Source organism: Macrosteles quadrilineatus, unplaced genomic scaffold (assembly GCF_028750875.1).
Source record: "Macrosteles quadrilineatus isolate MER2022 unplaced genomic scaffold, UCM_ALF_1.0 Scaffold_9__3_contigs__length_116548681, whole genome shotgun sequence".
NCBI classification, from domain to species: domain Eukaryota; kingdom Metazoa; phylum Arthropoda; class Insecta; order Hemiptera; family Cicadellidae; genus Macrosteles; species Macrosteles quadrilineatus.
In genome coordinates, this window is record NW_026542602.1 from 65,105,314 (window position 1) to 65,132,812 (window position 27,499).

Below are 27,499 nucleotides of genomic sequence, written 5' to 3' on the forward strand. Positions count from 1 at the left end.
TAAGATAAAATGCACTTTTATTTGACAAAGAAAAGAAAACAAGGAAAAGATTCTACAGAAATAATGCACAAGAATGAAGCTTTTGGGGATTAAAGCCAACGTTGGACTAAAACTAAAATGGCTTAAGTAAATGACTTTATAAATCAGTACAGTACGCTAAACACGAATAAAAATGACGAGAGAACGCAAAAAGCGATAATAAACCATATTGGCACGATGAAAGGGAATATAATCGTTGCTACATTAGTTACAAGACTAAAACGAGTAAAAATCAATTAAGCCTATTCAAACGTTAAAAAAATGAAAAACACTAGATATTTACAAATACAGCACCGTTCACATAACAAGCTAATTGATTCACCAGTATCGATATTTCTTGATACAATCGTTTCCGAGATCTACTACGATGAGGTGTCGATCATTCGTAGTAGCTATACCGCTCGGACGCTTCAGTTTAAAATCATGTGAATCAATTGTTGATAACAGTTTCCCATCACTCAGGCGGAAGACCTGGATGAAGTTGCGCCCTTTCTCTGAACGTGATGCGACTATCATACCTTCAGGGTCTACTGCGACGCCACCATATCTTCCCTTGCCTGGAACAGATTAATGTTGATCAACGACCGGGAGGAAATGAAAACATGAAAACAATCACATAGCAAAAGAGAATCTTACACAATAATATCGTACAGTTTTCTAGGTAGGTCTGAAGTCCTCCTTAATACTTAATAGCAACCAAGCGATTCTACAACACAATAAATTGGAACTTCTTCTGGCCTCTGCAAATTATTCACAAATAGAAATAAGATTCAATTATGATTTATTTCATACATAAATATAAGTCAATAGAGAAAGCCAAAGTTAGTAATGTATTTAAATTAAAGCTTTGATTTTTTTTTACATTGCTTGGTAGCGCTATCGTTGTTTGTTCTATGTTATGTCCGTGTCGTTGTTTTATGTTTATGTATATTCACATATTTATTTTGATGTGTTAACTTAGAAAATGTGCTTGCAACAAAACTAGGCACAGCACCATAGTTGTTGATGAAATCTTGGAGATACAGACAAAAAAATAGCCAAATTTGTCATTTGATTTTTTACCCAGTTGCCTATTGTAAGGCTTTTCAACATGTACTTAAAAATTAAAGAAGTTTAAAAATAAATTATCACAAATAAACTAAGTGTTCCATCTTCATTTAAAGATTATATTTTGTCTACATCACCTTTTCCCTCGGGGTATATTTCCTGTAGGAAATCGCCTTTGGCAGAGAAGATTTGTATTCTGGAGTCGGCTACAACAATTTCTCCGCCAGGACCGACAGTCACGCACGAGATGAGGTTAAAACAACCTTTCTGGCTGCCTTTCTTGCCAACCTGCAATGAGGAAGTATGCTGCTGTAGTTTGTATATCACCATAGTTCAATTATCAAATTTTATACAATGTGCTTAATTAGTCTTACATTACAACTATACAACCTCTCGTGTACACTAATCTTTCGAAAACCAAGAATATCAAAATATGAATTGGTATTTGAACCTACTAACATTAAAAATAGAAAAGTTGATTCGGTCATTAGGGGATTGGATGTTTGTGACTTGACAACTACAATGATAGCTACTTGTCCATAGGAACTTGACTAATTGATTTGACATTTTGGGACATAATTTTGATTACACGTCAGAACAACATAGGTCCATTAACATGTTGGTATCAGATTAAGGCTTTGCCCCACAGGTCTTTGAAACCATCACTTATTTTCTCATCTCTCTCTAACATGAGTGCAAATATTTTAACTGTTTAATAAAAAAAAGAAGGAGGTAATTTGAACGGTCAGGTGGATGAGGTGGAAAATTGTTCATTGTCAATCGTGAAATTTATTAACTTTTAGCTGAGGAATCACTTGCAAAAAACTAGCTAACTTGACTTTGAATGCAGCAAGAACACAAGTAGGTAGGCCAAGTGTATTTTCACACTGGTAACCATCAGTTCTCAAATAAGAAGTACATCTCAATCAAGGGGGAAGTGGAGGTTTAACAGGTGGTTCAGCGAAGTCAAAGTCAAAGTCAAACCATTCTTTATTCATTGTTTTGTAGCGTAAGTACATTGAACATGCATCATTTCTTAAAACTAATCCTTATAATACAATTTCTGTCAATAAGTACAATAATGTTAAAAACACCATAATTTCTGTTGGCAAATATTAAATTTAAGGCCGTTAGTTATTTTAAAACTCATCTAGTGAGTATAATGCTCTCTCAACTAGGTGTTCTTTTAATTTTCTCTTAAATTTTTAATTATTGTGAACATTGTGGTGACGAACAAAAAAAAATGTGCTTTTCCCATGAACTTATAAAATAAAATCATATTACATCAAGCTATAACAGCTTTTTTCAATGTCAATTAATAGTTTATCTATTGATACGCTTTTTGGAAAATTTACTTCCCCAAAATATGGTACCCGGGGTTGCTTGTCCAAATTATCATCCCTAGCTACACCCATGCAAACAGTTCACTAGAGGTAAATATTAGTGTTCATACAAATTATAAATAATTTTTTGTTTGTTCTCAAGTTATAACAATTAAATTTTAACGTCAAATTTCCTCCAGTAATAAAATTTTTCAAACCTGAAACAACAGTTTCCCCTCAGTGTCAAACACAAAGACACAACTGGGTCCGTTGTCGGCGACTAGAATGTGTCCGTAGTTAGTGTCTATTGCGAGATCGATAGGCTCAACAAACGCAGCATGTGTAAACGTGGCTAGCGTGACGCCGTGCGTGTCGAGGCGTGTGACTGTGCGACTGCGCCAGTTGACAGTAGCTAGCCAGCCGCAGTCGCCGTGTACTGCCACACCGGTGCACGATCGTCCGGCCAGTCCTGAGCTCTCTATGTGACGGATCAGCTGCAACTCTGGCGTCAATACCTTCACACGAGAGTTGCCAGTGTCCACCACATACACCTGCAGACAGAATGACTTAAGTTAATGAATCTGTTTGCCAAATGTTCTAAAACTTAAGAATACAATACAACACAATATTCTTTATTGTGCATTCATCAAGAATTGCAATAGTGTCATGAGTAAATTAAATTGCATTTTCATTTACAAAATGTTCATAAAATTCCTTCGGTGAGTAGAAGCATTTACTATACACAGTGTATAGTCAATGGTAGAAGGGTCTTGCGATCAGCCACTTCGTTAACTCCTTAACTCCTCTTTATCTTCCTGATTTCTGGAATGTTTATGATTTCGCCAGTATGTCTCTGTGATGTTGAGAGATGTTCACAATTTTGGCACCACAACGATGATGTTTCAACAAATTTCCAAATGAATGAAAACTAAAGCTAACTGATTCATTACCAGACATCTTAAAGGCTTTTTCATTTTTAAAACCAACTTAAGTTTCCCTTGTTTCTTGGGAAGAAAAATCCTCTCCTGAAAATCATGAGTGCAATAAAAATCCCCTCTCAAACTAAAACTACAATCCCATCCATCTCCAATAATTAGTTTCAAAGGGTTTGTAAATATAGGACATTTAGTAAATTTTGTTGGTTTAGTGAACACCGTTTACCATACGGCTATACTTTATGGGGCTAACAGATGATTTGATTCAACATACCACGCCAGACTGGTTGTCGACCGCCACAGCCACTGGTTGCAGGAACTGATCCTTGTCCGAGCCTCTACTGCCGTAGGACCTGACAGGGTTGTTGTGCTCACTCACTGTCACCTGTAGTGGCGACCCCTTCACTGGTCTGTCCAGCACACTCACTGATATAGAGTACCTGCAACACATTCACAATAGTGAGCGATAAATTCTGCGCTCTAGCAACGCCAGTAATAGTGCTCCGTTACTGCTCTAGAGATGGCAATTTGTGTTGGGGCTCAACAGAGAGCCCAGATAACCTATAATATGAACGATTTCACTCCAATGAGAATGATATTGTTGTTTCAAGTAATTATATAACATTTTGCAAATATCAAATCCACAGTACAGGAACTCCTAAAATCTTCAAAACTCATTACATTAACACGTTTTTTTTTTTTTTTTTTTTTTTTACCATACATTAAAGAGTAAAAACCTTCAAAGTTGGATCCACATAAAACAATTTAGTTAACCGGGAGTAAAATGTGTAAATAATTACAATAAGGATCAAAATTAATTTCATTATACATTACAAGTTGAAAATATTTAGGAACAGCCCACAATATATGAAATACTAATTTAGCCTACCTGCCGTGTGTTGAAGGCCTGAAGCGTATGAAGTATGTCCCGTCCTCCCTGTCTTCCACAGTAGCAGCAGGGGTGTCTGCGGCGGGGCCCTCCGCTCTCACCTCCGCAGTGATGGGGTCCCCTCCGTTAGTGCGAGCGTTACCGTGGTAATCGACTGTGTTCAACACAGCCACTGCCTCCAGGTTGACCACATAAGGCTCTGCAATAAATGTTCCCGTTCGGTCACTATTGACTTTGGGGAATGTGGAAGAGAGTAATTAAACAAAAAATAAAGAAGTCATAAGATCATATTGTAGTTTATAAACTAATAATACGTCAAAAAAATTTAATTATGAAAATACAACAATAAGCATCTAACCAAATATAACCAAGAAAACGCCAAAACAAAGAAAAACAAATTAATAAAATAGTCAAGTTCAACAAAATTGTGGTAATGTCAGTTGAAAAAAACAAATCCAACAACACTCATATTAAGAAACCTTATCCTCAATAATGTATTACCTTACAGTAACTGGTTGGATGTAGTGCTTGTTTGGTAATCAGAAGGCGGCTAATTACGTTAAATCCTTAAAAAATTCAGAACCTTTTTGATGGTTTCAAAGCTTGACTTGATAATTTATACAGATTTCAGTGTATATCTCTAAATAAAAAACTAGCTTATCTTGGTCAGTAACAAAGCCGTCATCGCGCCTTCTAATCAATTCAATAATCATCCTTTTCTCAATTACGTTTGAAAATACCCACCCTAATGTGTTGGCGTTGCATACATCTTTTAAAAGAAAACTGGCTGGGTAGCTGAGAGGTTGTGCTCGCCTGACAATCAAAAGGTTGCTGGTTCGATCCTGAGAAATGACTCACCTTTAGCGACCAGCGTACACAGGCTGGGGAAGGTGGTGGAGGTGCGTACTCGACCAAGCGTCGCCAGAGCTCCCTGTAGTCGCTTGAGTGAGTCACTCGCAAGGTCGCATGCGAGGAACGCGTTCTCACGAGGCTCAGCCAATGCACTCGCACTGTCCAGCTTCTCGCCGAGACTGCTGATGCGGCGAGTGATGTAACGCACTTCCACCTGCTGCTGCAGCCCGTCACATTCCTCCCGCACCTGCCGCAGAAATATATTAACATTTAAATATTACATTTTGATCAAACTAGTCATTTTATCGTAATATTGCAGCCAGTTTTAGGATCCTATGTATTAATAGGTAAGCATATTTCTTGAAAACCTTTTTTCTCAGCTTGTGTGAATTGCAGGGAACATCTACGCATACTGTTAGAAAGATATTTTCCTATTGATGAGCAGAATCCTTTTATAAATTACAATAGGCTAAAAAATAAATACAAAAACTTAATTTAAATTTAAAAAAATCGACATGGGCCTTATGGGTTGCCATACTGGTGACGAATAAAAATTAACCTGTTACTTTAAAGTGATAGTTTCCTTTTATTAAAACAAAAATTTTTTTCCTTTTACTTGGCCTTCTGCCTGTTGTGTTTAGAGGCTAAATAAGCGATTTGAACTCGAATGTTCACTAATCTTATGTTCTTTTAATTTATTTGCTTCTATTAATATTTTCCATAAAAAAGGTTTAACTGGAAAAATTTTAATTTCCACACTAGTTCGAAGATAAAGCTTCTAAAATTTCCTTTACCCCTTCATTCTATAATCTGTCTCTGGGCAAATCTTGATGCAGTCTAACAGTAAATAGAAGTTCCACAAACAATAACATTGACCAATCATTTGTGCTTATTCATTCCTCCACCATGAAGGTTCATTTAATTTATTCAGTGAAAGTATTTAACAGTGATAAAAAAGTAAGCTAAAATAAAACAAAAAGCTTCTTGTGTGTTTCATTTCTATTACAATTAATAACAAAAGTTGTAATACCTAGTTAAAAGCCACACTACATGAATAAAATGAGCAGAGCTAAAAAAATTCCAAATAAGCAACAAAAACAAATAAATATTCATAGTATGCCAACAAGTACGCTATAAATTAATTAAGTGTTTTAATTATTATCATACTCAATATTGGATACACAAACTAAAGGGGCAAACAAGATCAGATTTATTTGGTTGACAGTAATTGTCTCAGCCAAAGTAAAACGAGGCTAAAAATTGATTTGACAAAATCAAGTCTAACAACCGTTCAGCTTACCCTCCCCTAACGTTTAGTTTAAAATTTTAAAGCCTCTTAAAAGTTTTAAATAATGATCTATTTTAGATTTTTTTACATCGATAAATCTACAGTTTAATAATGAATAAACATTTTAAGAATAAAAATTACAGAAACAAAAATGTTACACAATAATTTTTGGAGTAAAAATAATTAATTGGCAGGCTTGTTAACTATCGATCCATTGAAAAACGTGAAAAGCTATTGTGGAAAGCAACTATGTATATGTGGGATTTCGGTGGATGATAATACAAAAGGTGCCTCTGATCTTCTGAATTCTAACTCACGACATCTTTTCCACAAGATTCAAGTTGAGTGCTTTGACCACTTCTCCAAGACGCTGTCAACCAGACCTTAAAAATTCAGACAACTTTCTAGAATTACTTGAGATTGTTAGAATCTGTGTGAAAAGGATTTAATATGTATGAACACCAGAAGATTCATTATTTATTATCGTAAATGATGAATGCCTGGGCCTCATTGAAAAAGGAAAACTTAAAATAACATTAGTGCAGACTAAATGTTAGCTGCAAATACTACTTTCATGATATTGCCAAGCTTATAATTTGATGACATAATAATGAGTTTGGTATCATGAAGTGGTTAATTTATTTCAAGAAATATCCTATATTGCTATTTAGGTGAGATTGTTAAATATTCATAGTTTAATATAGTAGTTGATAAACCAATAACATTTGAAATTTTTTTAAATGTTAGAATAGAGGCTTCATCAGCCATATTGTACTGTCTCGGAGTTTTACATCAGGATACTATAATTCTTATACAGTTGAACCACTATAAGACGAATTTCAAGGGGTACGGGAAAAATTCGTACTATAGAGGATTACTAAGAGGGTCGTTTTATTGAGGTTTAATGCTGCTGTTATTCTTCTTATAGAGGTTTCTCCTTGCTCCAAGGTTTCTCCAAACAATGACTGAGGAAGGAGGAGGGATGGGTGGGGGTTTCATGTTGAGACAAGCTTCTGTTTGTTTTGAAAACTACGTACTATGGAGGTTAAGATTATGATAAATTCGTCTTATAGAGGTCACGTTCGTCTTGTAGAGGTTTTGTGCTAAGAACATTCGTTGTATAGAGGTTAATCAGTCCTAGCCCATGTCACAAACAAATTCCTCTCATGGAGGTTTTTAACTTAATTACTACATTATATATAGGTGTTTTTAAGCATTGACCTATATGAAAGTGTCAAGGAGATTTAAAAAAATTCGTCTTATCGAGGAATTTGTTTTATCGAGGTTCGTACAAACGAGGTTAAACTGTATGCATTTTATTACCACTCCCCATAACTTTTAAAATTTCTCACCTTATCCTTCTCTGACTGAATGAGCGCCAACTGTTCATCAAGAACCTTTTTCTTGGCATCGCGCGCCAGTGTGATTGCGTCGCAGAGCTCAGCACGACGTTGGTCCACTGCCGCTGTGATTTCCTGGAACGTCGTGTCCAGACCAGCTAGACACTGTCGCGTCGTCTGCTCCAGTCTTGTGATCTCTCCATTAACTGCGTCCTCTGCTAACGATAACTGCAAAGCAACAAACTCAATCAATGATATGGTGATAAGAGATGTAGAATTCACAGATTGTAATGCCTAGGTAATTCTATTAGAATCATAATAATAAGATGGAGTAAATTCTTAAATACATTTCTTACAAGCACAAACAAATTAATTAATTAATTAATTAAATATAAAGGTTAAGGGTGTAGCATAGAGCACAAGGGCCTAGATTTTTTAGGATTTTTTGAGAGGATAGCAGGCTTACCTGAATGGGAAAGAGTCCAAACTGGCACAGGAAACACAAAACAAAACTTTACACTATATACACAAAACATTAGAATATTTCACTGTCACTGACAGCATTTTCAACTAAGGAAGAGGAAGAGATAGTTTTCTAGATGTCCAAAATGGTGGCCAGTGAGTTGTTGAGTCAGTGTTGCCAATAGTATGAATTCAAAAAACACAGTTTCAGTTTATCTTTTATGCACTATATATATATGAATAAATATGTAAGCCTGCTAGTTGGGTTGGATATTGAAGTGGAGTGGGTTAGATTAAAGGTATTATCTCAGGTTTAGGTTTGGGGGTTGTCTAGACTTAGTAAACCATTGATAAGACAATTCCCATCTACTCAGTAAAGGTAAATTTACCTTTTTAGCCAAGTGACTCAAATAGACAATAGACAATATCCTTTATTACAATTTCATCAAGAAATGTTACAGTGTCAAATTTAAAGTGTTAGACTCAAAAAAGTAGCCAGTGATTCAAAATGTTTCATAAGTGATTCATCCCCAGTCAACACACAAGGTTTAGTACAACACACCTTTTAGTACTTCCTCTTATCCGGACTCCCGGGGCCAAGGCCAACCCGGATAATGGATTTACTGGTTAAATCTACCCTTAAAACTTGTTAAATGTTAGGAATGTCTAATATATAATGTACAAGCCAATAATGTCAATAAGCCAATAATCTAAAGTTTACTCGTGGCTGTTAGAAAATCCATTTTACACTCTTCAAGAATTCTTGGATTCGACTGTTCTAATCTTGCCTTTAGATTAAGCCTTTTAGCGAATTTCCCATATAGGGAATAAGCTATTACCGTAGTACTCATGGTAAGACCTGGACGCGGGACCAATTTTTTTTTTCGTTTTGAGGTCCCTAGAGGCCAAAAACACCATCCGTTCAAATTCATATATATATATATATTTATATATTTATATATTTATATATTTATATATTTATATATATATATATATATGTGTCCGTCAGCACGATAACTCAAGCAAAAATGATCCGATTTTGATAAAATTTGGTACAAACGTGTAAACGTACGTTTATTCGAACGAGTTCGCGATCCAGCATGATCGGACCATGGGAACAGGGGTTTACGGGGGGTTTTATGGGGTAAAAATAGGTTTTTCCCATTTTTGACCCAAAAAACATAAAATTGAGCAATTTCTTTCCAAACCATTTTGTAGAGCTTAAAAAAACAAATAATTTAGTATATTGAAGCGTTATTATACACCTAATGGTTACGGAGAAAATTCAAAAAAATTGTAAATTTAAAATTCCCATGTTATTCTTATGGAGAATAAGTAAACTGTTGTAGTTTGCTTGTTTGTGAACATATTTTGATCAAATTTGGAAAATGTTTTCATTTCTTACTAACTATTCACATTAAAAAAAAAAAAAAAACGGTTTTACCCTCCCTGATGCAGCAAACCTAAGTACTTGTTAAACTAATTCTATTTAAATCAAGAATAAATGTTATATTTTTAAGTAGAGATTTCAGTGTAAATCCAATCAGTCAAATGGAAATTCGCTTAGTCTGCAGGTTTGCTGCGGCGGGGGTATTTATTCTGTTACTTTGTATTATCGACCAATGTAAATATTTAGCCTAATTTGACAATGCCTATCTCAATGTATTTGATCAACGGCAATAAAGATTCTGATTCTGATTCTGAATGAATATCACATCTAAATAGGAAAACTAGGCACTCTGGGATGGTTACCGTAAACCCAAATACCAGCTCAAGGCTTACCGGTACCTCTTTTATCCTTTTAAGTCACAGTATGAAAGAATCTAACAATACACGCGCAAGCCACGGGAATAACCCGAAAACTAACCCAAAAATTGTACTTAAATTTGGGAGAGCATTGTATTTAGACAATTGTATTTTTTCCCACGAGAAAATCTGTTTCAGTCCCTACTTCCTGCCGATTCAGTATGTTTAAACCAATTAGCTGATAACAAATTTTAAAGGCTAAAGAGAAATCACTGTAAAGTGAGTACTGAAAAGTGTAGTCTGGTTATACCAATGTCTGGTTAAAAGGTGTCCGCATTTGAGGGAGTCTACTGTGTATATACATAGTGATTCAGATGCTATGACACACACATATATAATTTTGAACAGATGGTGTATTTTGAACCTGAAAGGACCTAAAAACGAAAAGTAAATCGGCCCTGGGTCCAGTTCTTGACATGAGACCTACAGTAATAGCTTATTCCCATCATGGGAAAAGCGGCCTATAACATTAACTACATGTTTACCTTAGAGATGCACTCGTTAGCCTTGTACAGCAGTATCTCGGACATGCGCTTGATGGCTATACTGAAGGGGATGACTGTGTGTTCACACGACGTGGAGGCTGTAGAGTGGCTGCCGTCTGTGCACAGTGAACAGAACACCGTGTCGCACGTCTCACAGAACAACAGCTCCTGTAACAACAAAAAGGTTAGAGCACCCCAACAACTGCTTGTAAAATACATGTGTACATTCTACGATGCTAAGCTCTAGCCTGTAACCATTTTACACATTCCTAGAGGCTTGACATTGGCATAGAGGGTTGCAGCATTATCATGTAGCCAGAGTCACTGGCGATTTGCAGGATTAGAACCCAAGGCATTAGGAACTGAAGCCCCACACTCTGCCACTTGACCAACTAGCTCCCCAATATGATATTAATAAACAAAAGATAGGGAACAATAAGGTAGGAAAACAAAGCAAAAGGATCAGATGCACTAAACCCATTTTAAGGATTGAGCTAAGCTCATTGTTACAGCTTATTTAACCATGGACAACAGCCAGAGTACCATCAGGTATTAAAATTCATTTTAGCCCAGACTCGGAATATTGACCAATTTGGTTTAGTTCCAAATTGTAACATTTATGTGCAACATGTTTCGGCGAGCTGCTATTTCCAAACACTATAGCACTATACAGTCCATGAATAAACATTAAAACTGCTTGGATAGCTTCATTGATTGTTTAAACAGACATACATTTAACTCACAAAATAAACACTTTTGCGGGTACGTAACATTGCCGGCAACACAATCGGCAACAGGCCTTGAATGAGTCTAGGGTTTGTCCCAATTAACCATCAGGTAGACGGAAGTTATTTTAAGATTCAGAGAACAGCTTTATTCTCTGAGGACTTAAATTAACCCTCACACAGTGTTGTGAACACAATTCACCTGATTGAGATGAACCGAACACTTGGGCACCACCTCGCGTCTCTGTCGTGCCATCAGGTCCAGCAGCTGATTGACCAGGAAGGAGGGGGGAAGGGCCGACACTCCACCACGAGGTATGGTGATGCACTCTCTACATATTGGACACCTGAATGTGCCTGTGTCACGGGTCTGTGAGGCAGCTATGCGGCTGAGACAATGTAGACAGACAGTGTGAGAGCAAGGCAGCAGCTTGGGCGTGTGCTCACCTCCGTCATACATGCCTGTAAACATAGTACAACCATTACTATAGATCAGTGAAAGCATCTTGAGCAAAAAATCCAGACTGCTTGTTTAAAAAAGGTCGCTTTACAGTCACGATTCACTTTGGATTCTCAAACCAGTTGGTTTATAATGACAGACAGTTAGGTTTTAAAAAACAATCTTTGTCACAAGTTAAGTTGGGACAACTATCTGAAAGAGGGATACAACAGGACAATAGCTGGGCAGGCCTTGCGAGTGTATCCCACTAGGCTAATCATAAATTCCCTGAATACTTCACTTAAAAGTATAAAAGTATGTTTATTAATAATTTGTAAATTTAATTAATTTCTTTGTCTGAGAAAATTAAAAAACTGTAATCTAAGTTATTATCAAAATAACTCATCACTTATAACATCAATTTGCTTTTGAAATAACAAAACATTCATGTAAATAGTATACAAATTTACAGAAATAAAGATGTTTACCGCAATACTTAGTATCTATAAAATCCCTTTTATATTGTGTGTAGGCCTACTGTGGGCATTTAATAGAACTAAACTTAATTCAAATAAATACAATAATTTGCTTATCAGTTAAAATTAATTCCATAAAATAATTTGTGATTATGAATGGAAAGGTGAAAACCTACCAATTATTGTGTTTATATCTTAATAATCAGTATTTTATCAAGAAGAGTTAATAACAATTTAAGTTAATTATGGCTACATTCTCCCTAATCGTACATAATTTAATGTTTGTACAGTTTTTACTTGCTTTACATTAGATCTACGTGAGTAAAAGCCTATGTAAAAGCTTGTAGAAGAAATGAAAATGTTTAGTCCAGAAAAATAACAGACTAGCTAACATTTCTGCTATTTTTGAACAGAGTTCATTGGTTCTTGTCAAAGAAGTGTTGGTTCTGAAAATACCTTGAGTGAATGATGTGGCAAACAGCCAAGAAACTTATTGATCTATCTAACCAAACGAGGTGCTGCACTTTCTGTTTGGAGCAGACACAAACTGCCATCAAAAATAAAATAAACTTTACAAATAACTATGTGCGAAGTGAAAAATTGCTCCATTTTTTCATAAGTAAGCACAGTTTATAACAGAAGCTTTTACTAAAACTCTGAAATTAGTACAAACATCTATTTTAATTGAATTTTTAGTTGCAAGATTAGCCTATTTTGATTTATTTAGGAAAAAGAATTGGAATAAAGAAGCTATGTGCCATTCTCCAATCACCTTCTTGGTACAGATCGTGTACCGGTAGGCCTACATAAAAACAACACCAGTATAATTCAGTTTTAGAAAGGTTCTAGATAATCAGATACAACAACATCAAACAAAACAAAAAGAGAAAAATATGTGACAACACTACTAACACCATAGAGATGAATTAGTTTAATTATAACTGGAGGCACTACTCTCTGGTTAAATACTTAATGAAGAGCATGCCTTCAAGATGGCCAATTGTTGCGGTGTTTTGTTGGTCACACTGTGTCGGTTTGGTTGGACTTGTCAAATTAGAGTCAAGATGGCGTCATCCTGTTGTTGTTAGTTAATAAATATGTCAACATAGTTAAACAAATACATTAAACTGACAAGATTAAAATAAGTCAGAATTAAGTATTAAAAACAATTTACAATAATTATAATGTTTCAAAATTACTTTAAACAAACAGGTTTTAACGTGCAATAATTAGTTGTTCATAGTAGAAAAACAGTTGGAATGATTGGAATGAATTTGACAGCTAACCAACCAATCAAACATATGGCCAACATAACAACACGATAAACACCGAAAACAGTGGTACGCTTTTTAAACACAGAGTGGTGACACCAGTTATAATCAATTCATTTATATTACTGACACTGATTATTATTACTGCCTATTATTGGTGGTCCCAAAAACAGCTGTTAGTTATAATTCAACATCACAAATGTCAGTTAAAACAAAGGAGAATGGTAAGGCGATTCAAAACCTTGAAGTGGAGCTCTGTGAAATGTTTTAAAAATTCAATTACTCTTCCCATGCATATACGTGACAAAAAACTTGTATGAGTCATCATCATTTTACATGTTATTCCGTGAATGAGAAACAAAATGTGTTCAACACCGCATAAAAAAAAAAAACAATCATGTCTAAAACTGCATTAAAGGAGGTCCCGTGTAAATGTCCAATATTTTAATCTCAAGGGGCAAACGCAACTTTTAGATAGCCTAAAATATTTTGAAACACAGAGAGCTTTGAAAATATTTTTTTTTGCAAAAGTGGTCTTACTGATTTAAATGTTGAGTATACAAACGACAACAGTTCCTATCAAGAAGAAAGACGGAAGGTTTCACTGGCAACCAACTGGACTTTTTAAATTAAAATAAAAAATATAAAAAATGTTAGTTTGTTACGCTTGTCATACATTTACATAGAACAGCCTGACATTCTAGAAAGCTGTATATTGGGTGAATGTTTACGCCATATATCTAAAGGTCTATCAAACAAAAACGTAAAATAAAAATCACCTAAACGCTATCAAACTCACATAAACACGTGCCGCAGGTGAGAAAGCTCTCGTTGAAGTCCTCGTAGTTGATGGAGACAGTCTCCACCAGAGTGGAGCTCATACTGACCATCTCTCCCCTCACTCAGCACACCTGCACAGTCGTAACATTACATAACATTTTACTTGCTTAACATCAATATGAGACATTGCAAACATTGAAAGAGGTATTTTCAGAGTGTACTTCATTAAAAAATTACAAGAGGTAAGTAAAAGGGAATAAGATTTTGAGGGGAGGACAAATGGGGAAACCCAGTGTTCAACCAGGTATCCGTTACAGTCACGCCACAAGTGTCAGTGTGCGACGTTCTGCCTCTATAAGTGTATCACCCCTTTTGGACGTGTGAGTGCTCGTGAGAGTTTTCTTGGAAATAACTTTTTACTTAGCAACAAAAAAGTGTTCGTAGTCGTGAACAAACAACTACTGTGAGAATTTGTATCCTGTTAGAGCAGAGGCCTTGGAAACTAGACATTGTGATTCTGGAGGCTGCTTATGGGGATGCTACCCTAGTTTTCATGTTAAAAAATATAGAAATGTTAATAACTGTTTAGGATACCCCTTGACTTCAAAAGTTGACAAAATTAGGTATTTCCCCAAAGATTTAAGAAGGGTTGTGTGAAAACCTTACCACGGGACAATAATATAGCTCAGTAGGTATATGTAGACTATTGTAAAGTCTGGGCTAGATTAATGTAATACGCAGGGGAGCGTAGCAGCATAAATTTGACAACCCGCTGGCCTACACCCTATGTAAAGGCCCTACATCTCACACCCTATGTTCAACAAAACAGCATGAGACTTATTGCGCTTTTCATCGGATCTAGTTTGTCAGGTTCCATTTTGTTTTCTAGTCTCAAAAGAGACATACAAGGAAGGTGTTCTACATTTTTGCAGGATGCAAAACAAAAATCCCTGAAAGATTTAAAAGAATAAGATAATTAGAACCGTTTTAAATAGTAGAAGGATTGTTTGAAAATGTTTGTTGTGGGTGATGCAGAATACTTTAGGCTACAATGATGAAAAATGTGTGTAGAATATTTAAAAAATAAAGATGTTATGTTGAATTTACAGTTTTCTGTAACAAATACTTTAAAAAAATAAGAATTAAGGCTTTTACTAAATATTTGATTCTTTTTAAGTTTAATACCCTTGTGCCGTATGGACAATCAGGGGTTTTTTAACGTAGTAGATATTTTAAAAACATAATATATTTAAACTTTGTTTTCTTTCTATTAGGATAATTAAATAATAAAAAAACATAAAGATTCAAACCTAACTCAGCAGTAGGCTGCAATTATCTAAAGCTAATGACTAATTAGTTTCACATCCTGCACTAATTTATTCATTGGCTGCAAGCACAACAATAGGTTAATTTATTTCCATAACGTTCTGAAATTTCCTTCACTAAATGTTCACAATTTTATTTAAATGTGCTACACATAAAATATATGCTATAAAAATAACAACTGCAATGTTACATGACTAAGCAATTAAAAGAAGGCAGCATGTTACAGTAGACATGTGTTCATGTTCAGAACAAAGAGAAATACCAGGAAGTCCATAAAACTACAACTGCACAATCTCTCCTTTTACATAGACCGAGGCAGACCGATGTTTACTGGATAGGCCTATGGCAACACTTGCAATCTTCTTCGTAATGTACCATCAATTATGGGATATCTAAATTATACAGACACTAACAAAACAATCCCATTATGTTGCTGGACAAAAATGTGTCATCATTTGATTCATCATGAGTCTCTTAGCTTACCATTTACTAAACGCAGAATTATCAATGATAGCTCAGTCCAGTTCCAAACCATCAAAATACCCCCGCCGTAGCAAACGTGCAGACTAAGCGAATTTCCATTTGCCTGATTGGATTTACACTAAAACGTCTCCTTAAATATATCACATTTATTCCCTATTTTAATAGAATTAGTTTAACGAGTACCTACTTAAGTTTGCTGCAACAGGGAGGGTAAAAGTGTTTTTATTTTGTAAAATGTTAAGTTTAGTAAGATATAAATGTATTATCCAAATTTGAACAAAATATGTTCATAAACAAGCAAACTACAACAGTTTACTTATTCTCCATAAGAATAACATAAGAATTTTAAATTAATTTTTTTTTTTCCTTTTAAACATTAGGCACATAGCAATGCTTCAATATACTAAATTATTTGTTTTTTAAGTTCTATGAAATGGTTTGTAAAGAAATTGCTAAAGCTTTTGTCAAAAATGAAAAAAACAATTTTTACCCCATAAACCCCCGTTTCCATAGTCCGAACATGATGGTTCGCGAACTTGTTTGAATAAATGTAGGTTTATACCAAATTTCATCAAAATCGGATAATTTTTGCTCGAGTTATCGTGCTAACGGACACATATATAAATTTGAATGGATGGTGTTTTTGGCCACTAGGGACCTCAAAACGAAAAAGTAAATCGGTCTCGGGTCTTACCATGAGTACTACCATTGACTATGTTGTGGTTATATAGTCAATGGTACTACGGTAATAGCTTATTCCCTATATGGGAATGGGAAATTCGCTAAAAGCTTCTGACTATAAGTTTATATACATTACACATTTCAGTATTGTGTGTACAATCTATCTCTGTTCATATCAAATATCAAACCTAGTATTTTCATTCTGTTATCTAGCTGACCTACAAATGCCTAGCCTAGAATAGATAATGGTTATGATCCACATTTCACAGTGTATTGAAAACTACTGTCACTACTACAGTCTTTATGGCAGAAATATACCAAATTAAATATAAAAAAATGATCTATAAAACCATTAATTTTAATTTACCTTCTCATTGTAATAGAACTATTTGAAAAAAAAATCACCTTACAGATTTCAAAAACACTGGTAAATATTGTAAAAAAAGTTATAGCTAACATGAGCCTAAGTTAAAGTACTGTACTACTGAAAATCTTTGGCTTATTTTTACATATAGAATCAAGCAATGAACAACCTATTTTATTATTTAATCGATATTAGTTTTGTGCCTACGGAAATATCCAATCACATAAATAATCATAATTAACTAATTATAATTACCTATTATTTATTAAATAATAACTTACATGTATTTTTGCTGGTTACATAATTTTTATATGTTTTAAAATGTGGCATATATGAATTTGAACGAAGGGTGTTTTTGACCTCAAATCAATTATTCCTGATTATTGAGTCTAAGTCTTACCATGAGACCTACGTTAATAGTTTATTCCCTACTAGCTGTGTACCCGTTCTACGCACGGGGATCTTATAATATTCAGTTGAAACCTTCTTATATAACGAACAGCAGTTGGTTTGCATATTTTAAGATATGCTGGCCAAACTATTATACATAGCTTCATTTTATGTTGTTTTTTGTTGTTCCGGATCGGTATGACAATCAATAAAAGGTTAAATTACCTCTGTGTCTGCCGGTCGATCCTATAACGGTAGGCTTACTTTTATTTTTACTATCTGATCTCGTTTGCATGGCTCAATCACGTCCTGGTTGAAGTTCGTTCGCTACGCTCACTCACCTGTATGTTGGAGCTCGTTCGCTGCGCTCACTTTCCTTCAGGTTAGCTCGTTCGCTACGCTCACTTGCCTTCAGGTTAGCTCGTTCGCTACGCTCACTCGCCTCCAGGTTGCAAATTAGCTGTTGTCATAAATGTAAAAGAAATAATAGTGCTAGTGCTGCACCCTGTTGGTAATCCTTGTAACTTTAATGCTATTGAACATCACAGAACAGAACCAACTTGTTTAATTGAAACAGCTGTTAAGATTCAATAATTTCATTTCTCATAAGGTTAACATGGGCTTCCAGAAATTCCACGTCAAAAATCGACAAAAACTTGATTTTCAAGGGTTTACTGTTAAATATCTAACTGTCTCATATTCGATGAAATACGTCTAAAACCATCTCATATATGTATAGTATTTGGAAAATAAGTTTCAGGCGGGACAGTGCTATAGTTATTGAGGAGTAGTTGTAATAAAGTGCGTATTTTAGCGTTACCAAGAGAATGACAGATAGACAGACAGACAGACAGACAGACAGACAGACAGAAATTGAGATAAGGTTTAATTCGGTTTCTCTGACCTATGAAATGTAAAAATAACCAAAAAGTTCATTATTCTAAGCAATGTACAGACAAAACTCTAATTTTATTTATATAGATAAGGGAAATTCTTTGAAAGTTTGATTGTGAATCGTAAACTGTTCATAATGACAAACTATGATAGTCATGCTTTTGGAAGAGCTTGTTAAAAATTAATTTATAAAACATACACAACCTGAGTATTTCAACATTCCATACTATTTAATGCAATTCTTTGAGATTTTAATGTTACGACGTTTCAAAGGTATTCAAAGTTTGTCTGTTGTCATGTTTAATAGAGAAGGGAACACCCATACCTCCGATATTAATCTTTTGTTACATATTGCCACAGGACACTCAGCATTCAGTATCCTAGAACACAAAGGCAGGCAATCCGAGCAGGCCCTTGACTTTGGATTAGTTATGACAGCACCTGCCTCCAGTAGCCTTCAGGCCTGGTGTGCAAGCCTCACTGAGGCGTATCTTAATCCAAACCAGGACTGACATAAAAAGCTCAATATGGTGGTACACCAGCTGTTCCACACAAAGCAGGTTCAATTTCAAATTATCAAGTCAAACAAGCACAACTAACCACATTTTGATAACTAACCCATTTTCTTCATTGAAAATGTTATGCTAAATAGCTTGGTGGGTTTAGAAGAGAACAAGAACCTTATTAAACCAGAGGGTTTGTTAGCCAGGATCATTAAAAACAAAATAAACACAAACAAAGACAGTGTGATTCAATTACATGACCGAGAAAAATTTATTGTAAGATTTAATTATTCATCTAATGCTGGATTTTTATTCATCTATTATAGCTAAAAGTGTAATATGTTTTAGTGAATATTGAAAGAGATTAGTTTAATCTCTCTTAGATGTTAACTATTAGTAAAAAAAATTTCATATCGTAACGATAAAAAGGCTTTCATGGCTTAATTCATCTCAAACATTCACAATTAATTTAGGCTCATTAATAATGTGTTTTAGCTCAAGTTAATACAGTAAATGATTGAGTCAATATAATAGTTTTTTTGTATTTGTTTTATTAATTGTACGTCAAGAGTAATTATTTAAAACAGTTTCTATTGAGAAGTCCTTAAGAACAAAAGCGTCTTTGATTGATCGATAAAAAGTAAGTGCTTGCACAAAGTGCCACACATTTTAAGTTCTGAAGTAGGAAGTAGGTACAGATTTACTGAAGTAGGTCAGTGTTTATTTGAAAAAAACTTACAGAATGTTTTAACATTAACGGAACCTGAACAAAGGAAATTACAAAGCTGTGCGCCTCTGATTAGCCAATAGCAATGAAAAGTGCCTATTGACACACAGGCTAGGCTTGTCCATTCCAGGCACAACAGAAATGGGCAGAGTGCAATACCTGGGCCCTGACCTTCCGTCTCAAGGAATTCCGCTGTTCCACTGGACTTCCCACTGTTATGGTTGGTTGAGCATAATTGTCTTGTTTGTACCACTACACGCAAGACATTTCTGGCTACGAAACACTGGCTTTCTAAAAATGTATTTAATTTCTTAGGTTTAGAATATTTTATGTTAGTTAAGATATGTAAAAACTCATAATAGAACATTTCTGATGAGTTCTTTTTAGCGAATTTCCCATATAGGGAATAATCTATTACCGTAGTACTCATGGTAAGACCTGGACCCAGGACCGATTTAATTTTTTGTTTTGAGGTCCATAGAGGCCAAAAACACCATCCGTTCAAATGTGTGTGTGTGTGTGTGTGTGTGTCCGTTAGTGCAATAACTCAAGCAAAAATGATCCGATTTTGATGAAATTTGGTACAAACGTGTACACCTCTCGAACGAGTTTGCAAACCAGTATAATCGGACAATCGGAACGGGGGTTTATGGGGGCTTTATGGGGTAAAAATGGGGTTTTCCCATTTTTGACCCTAAAAACCAAAAAATTAGCAAATTCTTTTCAAACCGTTTTGTAGAGCTTAAAACAAATAATTTAGTATATTGAAGCGCTGTTGTATGCCTAACGGTCACAGAGAAAATTCAAAAATATGGTAAAATTCCCATGTAATTCTTATGGAGAAAATGACAAACCAACTGTTGTAGTTTACTTGTTCAAACAAATTCTTCAAATCAATGCAAAATCTAATACAGCTATAAAATAAGGATAAAGTTATGTTTTAACATAAGCAGTGGTTCCTTGAACCTGTAGGTTAATGACCTTGAGGCTCTCGTGTTTAGCAGCCACGGTTTGTGCACGTTACATCATGCAGGTAACTGAACCTGACCCATATACAGTTACCAACACTACTGTCAAGGAAACCAAACAAGTGACGGACAGCTACTAAATAAATCATAACTATTCCAACGCCACCATAGTCAGGAAAACTAACAAGGAAACAAGATTTGGACACACTCTAGGTTCATAGAAACATGTGTGGGTTAACAATAGGTTTGGCCCTAAAGCCCTAACAATAAGTTTGGTTGTAAATAAAAACTAATAACATGTAAATTACCATTAACATGCTACAGCTTATTTAATTTTGTTTATTATAATCAGAGGCTTAGGAAATTTATATAAGATACATAAAAAATACCAAGTTTACAACTTAATCTTTTGTAATAATCAAACCCATCAAAATATATAATTTGTATTCCAAAATGTTACCGTAGTATATTCTGTGAGTAAGACAAATTGACATCTAGTTAACTTAGGTACTCTATGGATCACAAAAAAAATCAGTTTTTAAAGAAATCTACTGTTATCATCACCCATTAACAACCAATGAAATTGTGTATCCTAAATTTGAATTTTATACATGCTAATACCATTCTAATACTTTTTCTTATGGTAAACAATTGTGTCCTGAAATAGTGGGAGCAGGGAATTTAATGAACTAATTGAATTTTCATAGCCTCTCTAAACAATGATTCTATGATTCAATATTTTTTATGATTACCGGTATATAGAACATTTTTTATGTATAGGCTACAAACGAACAGACTCACAACGCAGTAAGAATATGCATTCCCGCAGCAGCAAACTTGCAGACTAAGCAAAATCCCATTTGCCTGATTAGATTATAATTAAAATATTTACTTAAACATATTACATTTATTCCCAATCCAAATAACATTAGGTATGTTTATCTAAATAACAAGTACTTAGGTTTGCTGCTCGAGGATTTCAGAAAATGTTACTAGGTTTTGTATAAAATAAATAAATTGTGAATAATTTAATCTAAATATATATCTACATAACACAGACTTTTTAAATAAACACTTAAAAATATTTTCTCTAAAATTTTTAAGCGTAGGGTGGTGTCACGCACTTGTTAAGATGATTTTGAATTTCATCACCTACCCCCAAATAGGGTAGCTGGCGGGGTTTTGGTTTTTTTAATACCAACCTCGATTTCCTTCTCTGTTTATGCTATCAAAGGCCTGACTGTTTGATGGATAAGGTGTAGGCCTACAAGTCAATGTCAAACTATGAACATTATTCTAAGGTTTAACTCATTAAGAAAATTTTTCCCATGATTTCCTCTGCATATTGGTTTAAGATAACTTAGCCTTTTCAACAAAATTATTGAGAATATCTTGACCTATAACTCAGAAATGTTATTCCTTTTTTAATTTTGACAAACTGTCTTGTCTCCTAAAAAAAAAAAAAAAAAAATTAGAATGTAGGCTTATAATGCCAATATTCCAGGCATTTTGCTCCTCCAGCCATAACATGAATAACTTATGTGACTCTTAAAAATGAGTTGGTTACTGACTGGGCGGCTTTCACGACTAAAATACTAAATTGATATACATAATGCAGCCAAAACCAAGTACAAATACAGTCCATATATAAGAATATAATAGGCTTATTCACTCCCCCTTGGGATACGCCCCGTTGACGTCCTAAGTTCTGAGATGAGGTTAGCAAAATGCATTCATTAAGTGCAAGATTCCACAACTCTTGCTGTATCAACCTAGGCTTTGACCCAGAATTTTCAAAATGTTGGAAAGATTGACGGGACAATAGTTTTACTGACATTCTACACGGAAACAGTAGAAAAACTACAAATTTAACACATAACTTGTAGAATTATTTGAATATTTTGTTTACAAACTTAATTTGCCTTAACATTTTATATAAACAGCGGTAAATAATTGTCAACTATCTAAACTTCATCCTCTAAAAACGCCAATTATGTACAAAACTAATTATTCTCACATATTTCTAGGATAGATTAACTTATCTGGCCATGAGGTAAAATTCTGGGCCGTACATCTATAGCTGTATAAAACCAGTGAAAACCATGTACTGTACTTAAATGGTCAGGGGGTAAGATTCCGGGTTTATTGCGAATCAAATTTATCACGCTCAATATATTTTCCTTAGACTCCCAAATCAACTGAGGTATAATTCTGCGCTTAAACAAACATGAAAGCGCTCAGGTTACTACGTCATAGTAACCTCAGCTATGTTCGGGGGTAAAATTCCAGGGGAATCAAATTTTGGCGACCCGTACATTTTAGGTCTTTAAAATCCCATGTGTACGAAGTGTAAAGATTTACCATCCAACCTAACCTGTTTGGGTCAGTAGGACTATAACCTCGTAGAAAAGTAATCATGATTCTGTTTGTACTACCTAACACTTATTATTAAACCATATCTGATTTAAAAAGCTATGCATAGTGCTGAAACCCATTGGTTGCAGTTGTGCAAGATCAAATTGAATTACATTATAATAATAGACTAACATAAATTTGTTGGATAAAAAATGTAGGTACCGGTAGTTATATCTTACATACAAAACGCTTCTCATAGGTAGGCCTACATCATTATATACCGTACATAATAGGTTAATAATGTGAGATGAATAACTGGGATGCACTAAATCGTGCAAACAGTGGCTTTTATAGCATCCGACGATGGCATCCACTTACTCTAAATTTGATTTAATACCCCGCTAACCTCCCAGATGCCAGCATCCAAGTATAATCGTAAGCCTTATTTAAGTAGGTAGACTTAAATACATGCTAACACTAATAAGATATTTGCTATTAAGTAACAAATTTAACTGTGATTAATTTTCAAATTTATGATAATTTTGTTTTCCTTTTTGATCCATATTCCTTCTGTTTTAATATCTTCAAACACATTTAAATTACAAATTGACAACTGATCTTGTTTAGGCTAAAATAATATAGCCTAATAGGATTAAACTGTTCTGTTAGTTATGTTTGGTTAATTTAGAACGGTGTCATTCCAATATAGGCTAATTTTAATAGCCTACCTACTGAAAAATATTTATTTATCGTAGTTGGCAGCTGATTTGTTTCAATTAGGTAATGTCGATATTATAGGCCTATCTGACCAAAAAATAAAATACTGTATCGAAAAAATCATCAATAATATTGAATGTTTCCTTTAACAGAAAAGTACCAAAAATTGATTTAGGCTTAACTTAGGCTACAGTGAACACACATTAGCAAGCCAGAAAAAAACATGCAATGGTCTTGAATTTGAATTATAAACATTTTCAGCCTAGCTTCCCTATCTTAAGCCGTGTTTACACCAGAGTTTAAGGAACAGCTACGTTTACAACAAACGTTCCTAACAAACCAAGAAACACAAACTTACTTTTTTTAAAGAAACATTTTGATGTTAGAAACAGTTTTTTAGTGTTCAGGTTAACTAATACTTAACAGAAATGTTTTTTCCCACCAGAAGTCTGTAAAGATCAAAGGGTGTTTCAAACATGAGAGAAGATTTGTTTGGAACACATGTTTCGGTACTTAACTTCTAGGCCTATGCTATTTACAACGCTTCTCCACTACCCCCCACACGGCACGCCCTAAGCGTCAGCTGTGTTCTCAGGAACGGTTATTAAATTGTTTCCAACCAAATCAAAGAAAAGTGCACTATGTTATCAGTCGTACACTTTTGTTAGAACAAAATGTTAGAATGTCGATTTAAAAAATTAATTCGATTAGTAAACTTTCATCCGATTTTTCTAAGTCACTATTTCAATTAACTTATAATTTGAAACTGTTATAACCTAACATAACCAACCAACCTTGCTGATGATGATAGAATGAAGGTTGAAGCTAATCGAATCGATATTTTCAATCGATATTAGCGTATCCCAGTTAAGAAACTATAAGCTACCGTACCCTTTATTATTGCAATAAATAGGCCTAGGCTTACTTAAAAATAGCAACAATCAGTGACTAGAGAGATGGGTTCACTGTTAATTCAGGCTACCTCAATTTTTGTGATTCTTGTCGCTAAGTTTAGAGGGGGGATAATAGGTGGCTTTCATTCCCATATTGACACTGTGTGTAGAAGGATTTCTTCGGGAATCATTCTTCTCCGCCAACTTTTTAAGTTTGCAAAATGTGATGTTCTAATTACAGCATATTACGGAGTGATTTTCCCGCAACTGATGTACGTAGTGCCAATGTGGGAGTGTGAGTGTGGGAAAACGTCTCTCCTTTTCTGACTCCAGAAGAGGGCAGTCAGGGCAGTCTTTGGTTTGAAAAGAAGAACATCTTGCAGGCAATACTTTATTTCATCACAAGTTTTTCCCTCAATATACATTTTGGAAACGTTGATTCTCATAAAAATAACTACACCAATATCGATTTTCACTTACACATTCCAGTCAGTACATAACAATTCTCATCTTAAATTGCCGCCTCATTCAACTACATTTTTCAAGAAACACTTCCATTACAATGGCATTAAACTTTTTAACCTCCCTCCCTTCAGCTGGAGTCGGACTCGAACAGCTTTAAAAAAATACTCTTGGCCAAGGGTTAACACAGTGTTCGAGATTGTGTCGCTTATGGGTTTAACTTAGTTGGCTTAGTTTAGTTAAGTTAGTTTTTTTTTTAAAGAAGTATAATATTAGTAATAGCCTAGTTTTATTGAAGCACCATTGTTTATTGTTTATTTTTAATCTAGTCTAAGCTATTAATTGAAATGACCAATGCAAATTTTGTATATGTTATTTTGGTTCAATAAATGAGTTATGAGTTATGATAAGAGTCACAAGGACGGTACCTATTTAACTTAAGGTAATTAACCAAGTGACTCGAGACTACAAAAATTAAAATTAGAGATTAAATCAAAGTTACATGACCAAAGATAGACATAGTATAACTGCGCTTTAGGCTATCTTTATCCGTACAGTAACTTAGTAAGAATTAAGGATGCTTACCTGTTAGTAGGCCTAGAATAATCCTTTCAGCCTAACCAAAGCTTCATGAACAGTTTATATTATACAAACGAAATAAATGGCTAACTTTAACTTGTCACAGTAACTCAAAACAAACCGAATCCATAATCCTTTGTTGCTTACTGCGTTTGTTTACTTGCTGAACTTCATACACAAAGGCAAGCAAGGGGTAAAATTGCGAAAACACCAAAGATCTATTCACATCGAAAATACCTACACGTGGTTCTAATGCAAATCAAATGATTTCTTAAAATGACTAGCATTAGTTGAAATTCTCTTTATAGATGCATTAAGCAAATTTAAACTAATAAACATTAAAGACAATCACTCGTAAATTACTATTCTTGAGATAAGAAAAATAAATCAACAATCTTCTCTTGCTTTTGCTGTAATCGTGATCAGCTGTAATGGTCAGCTGCGTAACACAACACAACATTCAATTCAACATTGATCTTTACCAGACATCCAGTCCAGACATTCTTCTTCAGTCTGACCAACCTATCCACGTCAAAGTAGTTTTTAAATGCCATACTAGGACTGTTTGCATTATAATTTAAGACAAGGTGTATTTCTTTGACATAAAAGATTAGAAAGCCAAAACACAGATCAGTGATAAATACAACAAAGAAAATATTTTATAAAACTGCACCTGGATGTGTCCGTAACGTATACTACTTTGGGGCAGTGCAACTACTAAATTACTAAAATAACCCCGCCGCCGCAGCAATTCCCTGTTTAAATTACTTTAGGTCTGGGGCCCATTTCATAATAAAGTACAAACTAATATTATTAGTAAATCAGCTGATTGCCCAATGCAAATCTAATGGAAATACTGTAACAAGTTACAAGTTGTAACTTGTAACTTGTAGTTTATTATGAAATGGGCCCCTGGTGAGTACCTTCTTGGTACTAGGTACCATATATTAAACATACTCCCGTTAATCTATTATTGCTATCTACTCAAATCAAATGTATTATTGTTATTCATTGTAACGCTTTTATAGATTTGTTTTGTTTTAACTGTTTGGTTTTTTTCTCTTAATTGTTTTGTTGCAACCGCTGGCTTTTTGCCATCTTGTTGCCGTTTCTCTTTTTTGTTTGTTATTCAGGGCCGGGAAATCCGGCCCTGAATTCCCAATAGGCCCGGGCCTATGGGCGCAAGCTCCCAGAGGGCGCACGGCCGAGAGCGAAATATTTTTAAATATCTAAAAATAAAATAAATAATATCCTGTTATTAATGTATTCTGATTCTTTGTTCTTTCACTCAACATTATTGTATAACTAGCTTTAAGTAAGTCTTGTTTGTTAATGCACTGAATTGTACCAATACAAATATCAAAATGGAGCTGTCCGTTGGAATTTAAAATAATAAAAAAAATAAAATCTATGTAAATACTCAGGTAAGTACCTAGGTTTAGGTTTGCTGCTACAAGGCTTGTTATATTTGGAGCTTGATATGAAATAAATAAATGTATTACATTTGACCTAAGAAAATGAGTCCAGAATGTCCCGGGTCTAGGTCTTACATGTACATCCATCTACAACTCGAGCGAAAATTATCCGAGTTTGATGAAATTTGGTACAAACGTGTAAATCTACGTTTATTTGAACAAGTTCGCGAATCAGCATAATCGGACTATGGGAACGGGGGTTAATGGAGGGTTTTATGGGGTAAAAATTGATCTTTCCCATTTTGACCCTAAAAGCACAAGATTTCATAATTTCTCTCCAAACCATTTTGTAGAGCTTAAAAAATGGAAATTCGCTTAGTCTACTAGCAGGTTTGCTGCGGCGGGGGTATTATTCTATATACACTGGGAACGCCCATCTCAGTCGATAATGATAATAATCATTATAGAAAATATTTTACTTAATATTTAATCTGTGTCAGTAACAGTACTTCATTGAAAAATTAATGGCATCTGGATCTGAAAACGATGTCGCTTGGGTTCGAACCAGCGACCTTCATATTTGAAG

General features: G+C 34.6%; 1 protein-coding gene across 2 annotated transcripts; it reads right to left on the reverse strand.

Annotated features, from left to right (window-relative positions):
- Positions 1-25,940, reverse strand: LOC129002599 (tripartite motif-containing protein 3-like). 2 transcript variants are annotated; one of them, XM_054430526.1, is made up of 11 exons: positions 25,505-25,940; positions 14,176-14,287; positions 11,393-11,652; positions 10,466-10,633; positions 7,725-7,940; positions 5,091-5,331; positions 4,233-4,431; positions 3,618-3,783; positions 2,627-2,959; positions 1,224-1,374; positions 1-596 (listed from the first exon to the last, which is right to left on the reverse strand). In XM_054430526.1, the coding sequence occupies exons 2-11, from the start codon at positions 14,264-14,266 to the stop codon at positions 358-360; spliced, it is 2,064 nt and encodes a 687-aa protein (XP_054286501.1). In that variant the 5' UTR covers positions 14,267-14,287; positions 25,505-25,940; the 3' UTR covers positions 1-357. The 2 variants fall into 2 exon arrangements, with proteins under 2 accessions (XP_054286501.1, XP_054286500.1); XM_054430525.1 differs by having other exon boundaries at positions 4,233-4,464.
- Positions 25,941-27,499: the final 1,559 nt, after the last annotated feature.

Excerpts from the sequence above, each read along its gene's own strand:
- LOC129002599 (XM_054430525.1), bottom strand. The coding sequence starts at position 14,266 with ATGGTCAGTATGAGCTCCACTCTGGTGGAGACTGTCTCCATCAACTAC. Across the intron at positions 11,653-14,175 it reads CACCTGCGGCACGTGTTTAT|GCATGTATGACGGAGGTGAG; the intron begins GTGAGTTTGATA and ends CTATGTTTACAG. Across the intron at positions 5,332-7,724 it reads TTCAGTCAGAGAAGGATAAG|GTGCGGGAGGAATGTGACGG; the intron begins GTGAGAAATTTT and ends TTTCTGCGGCAG.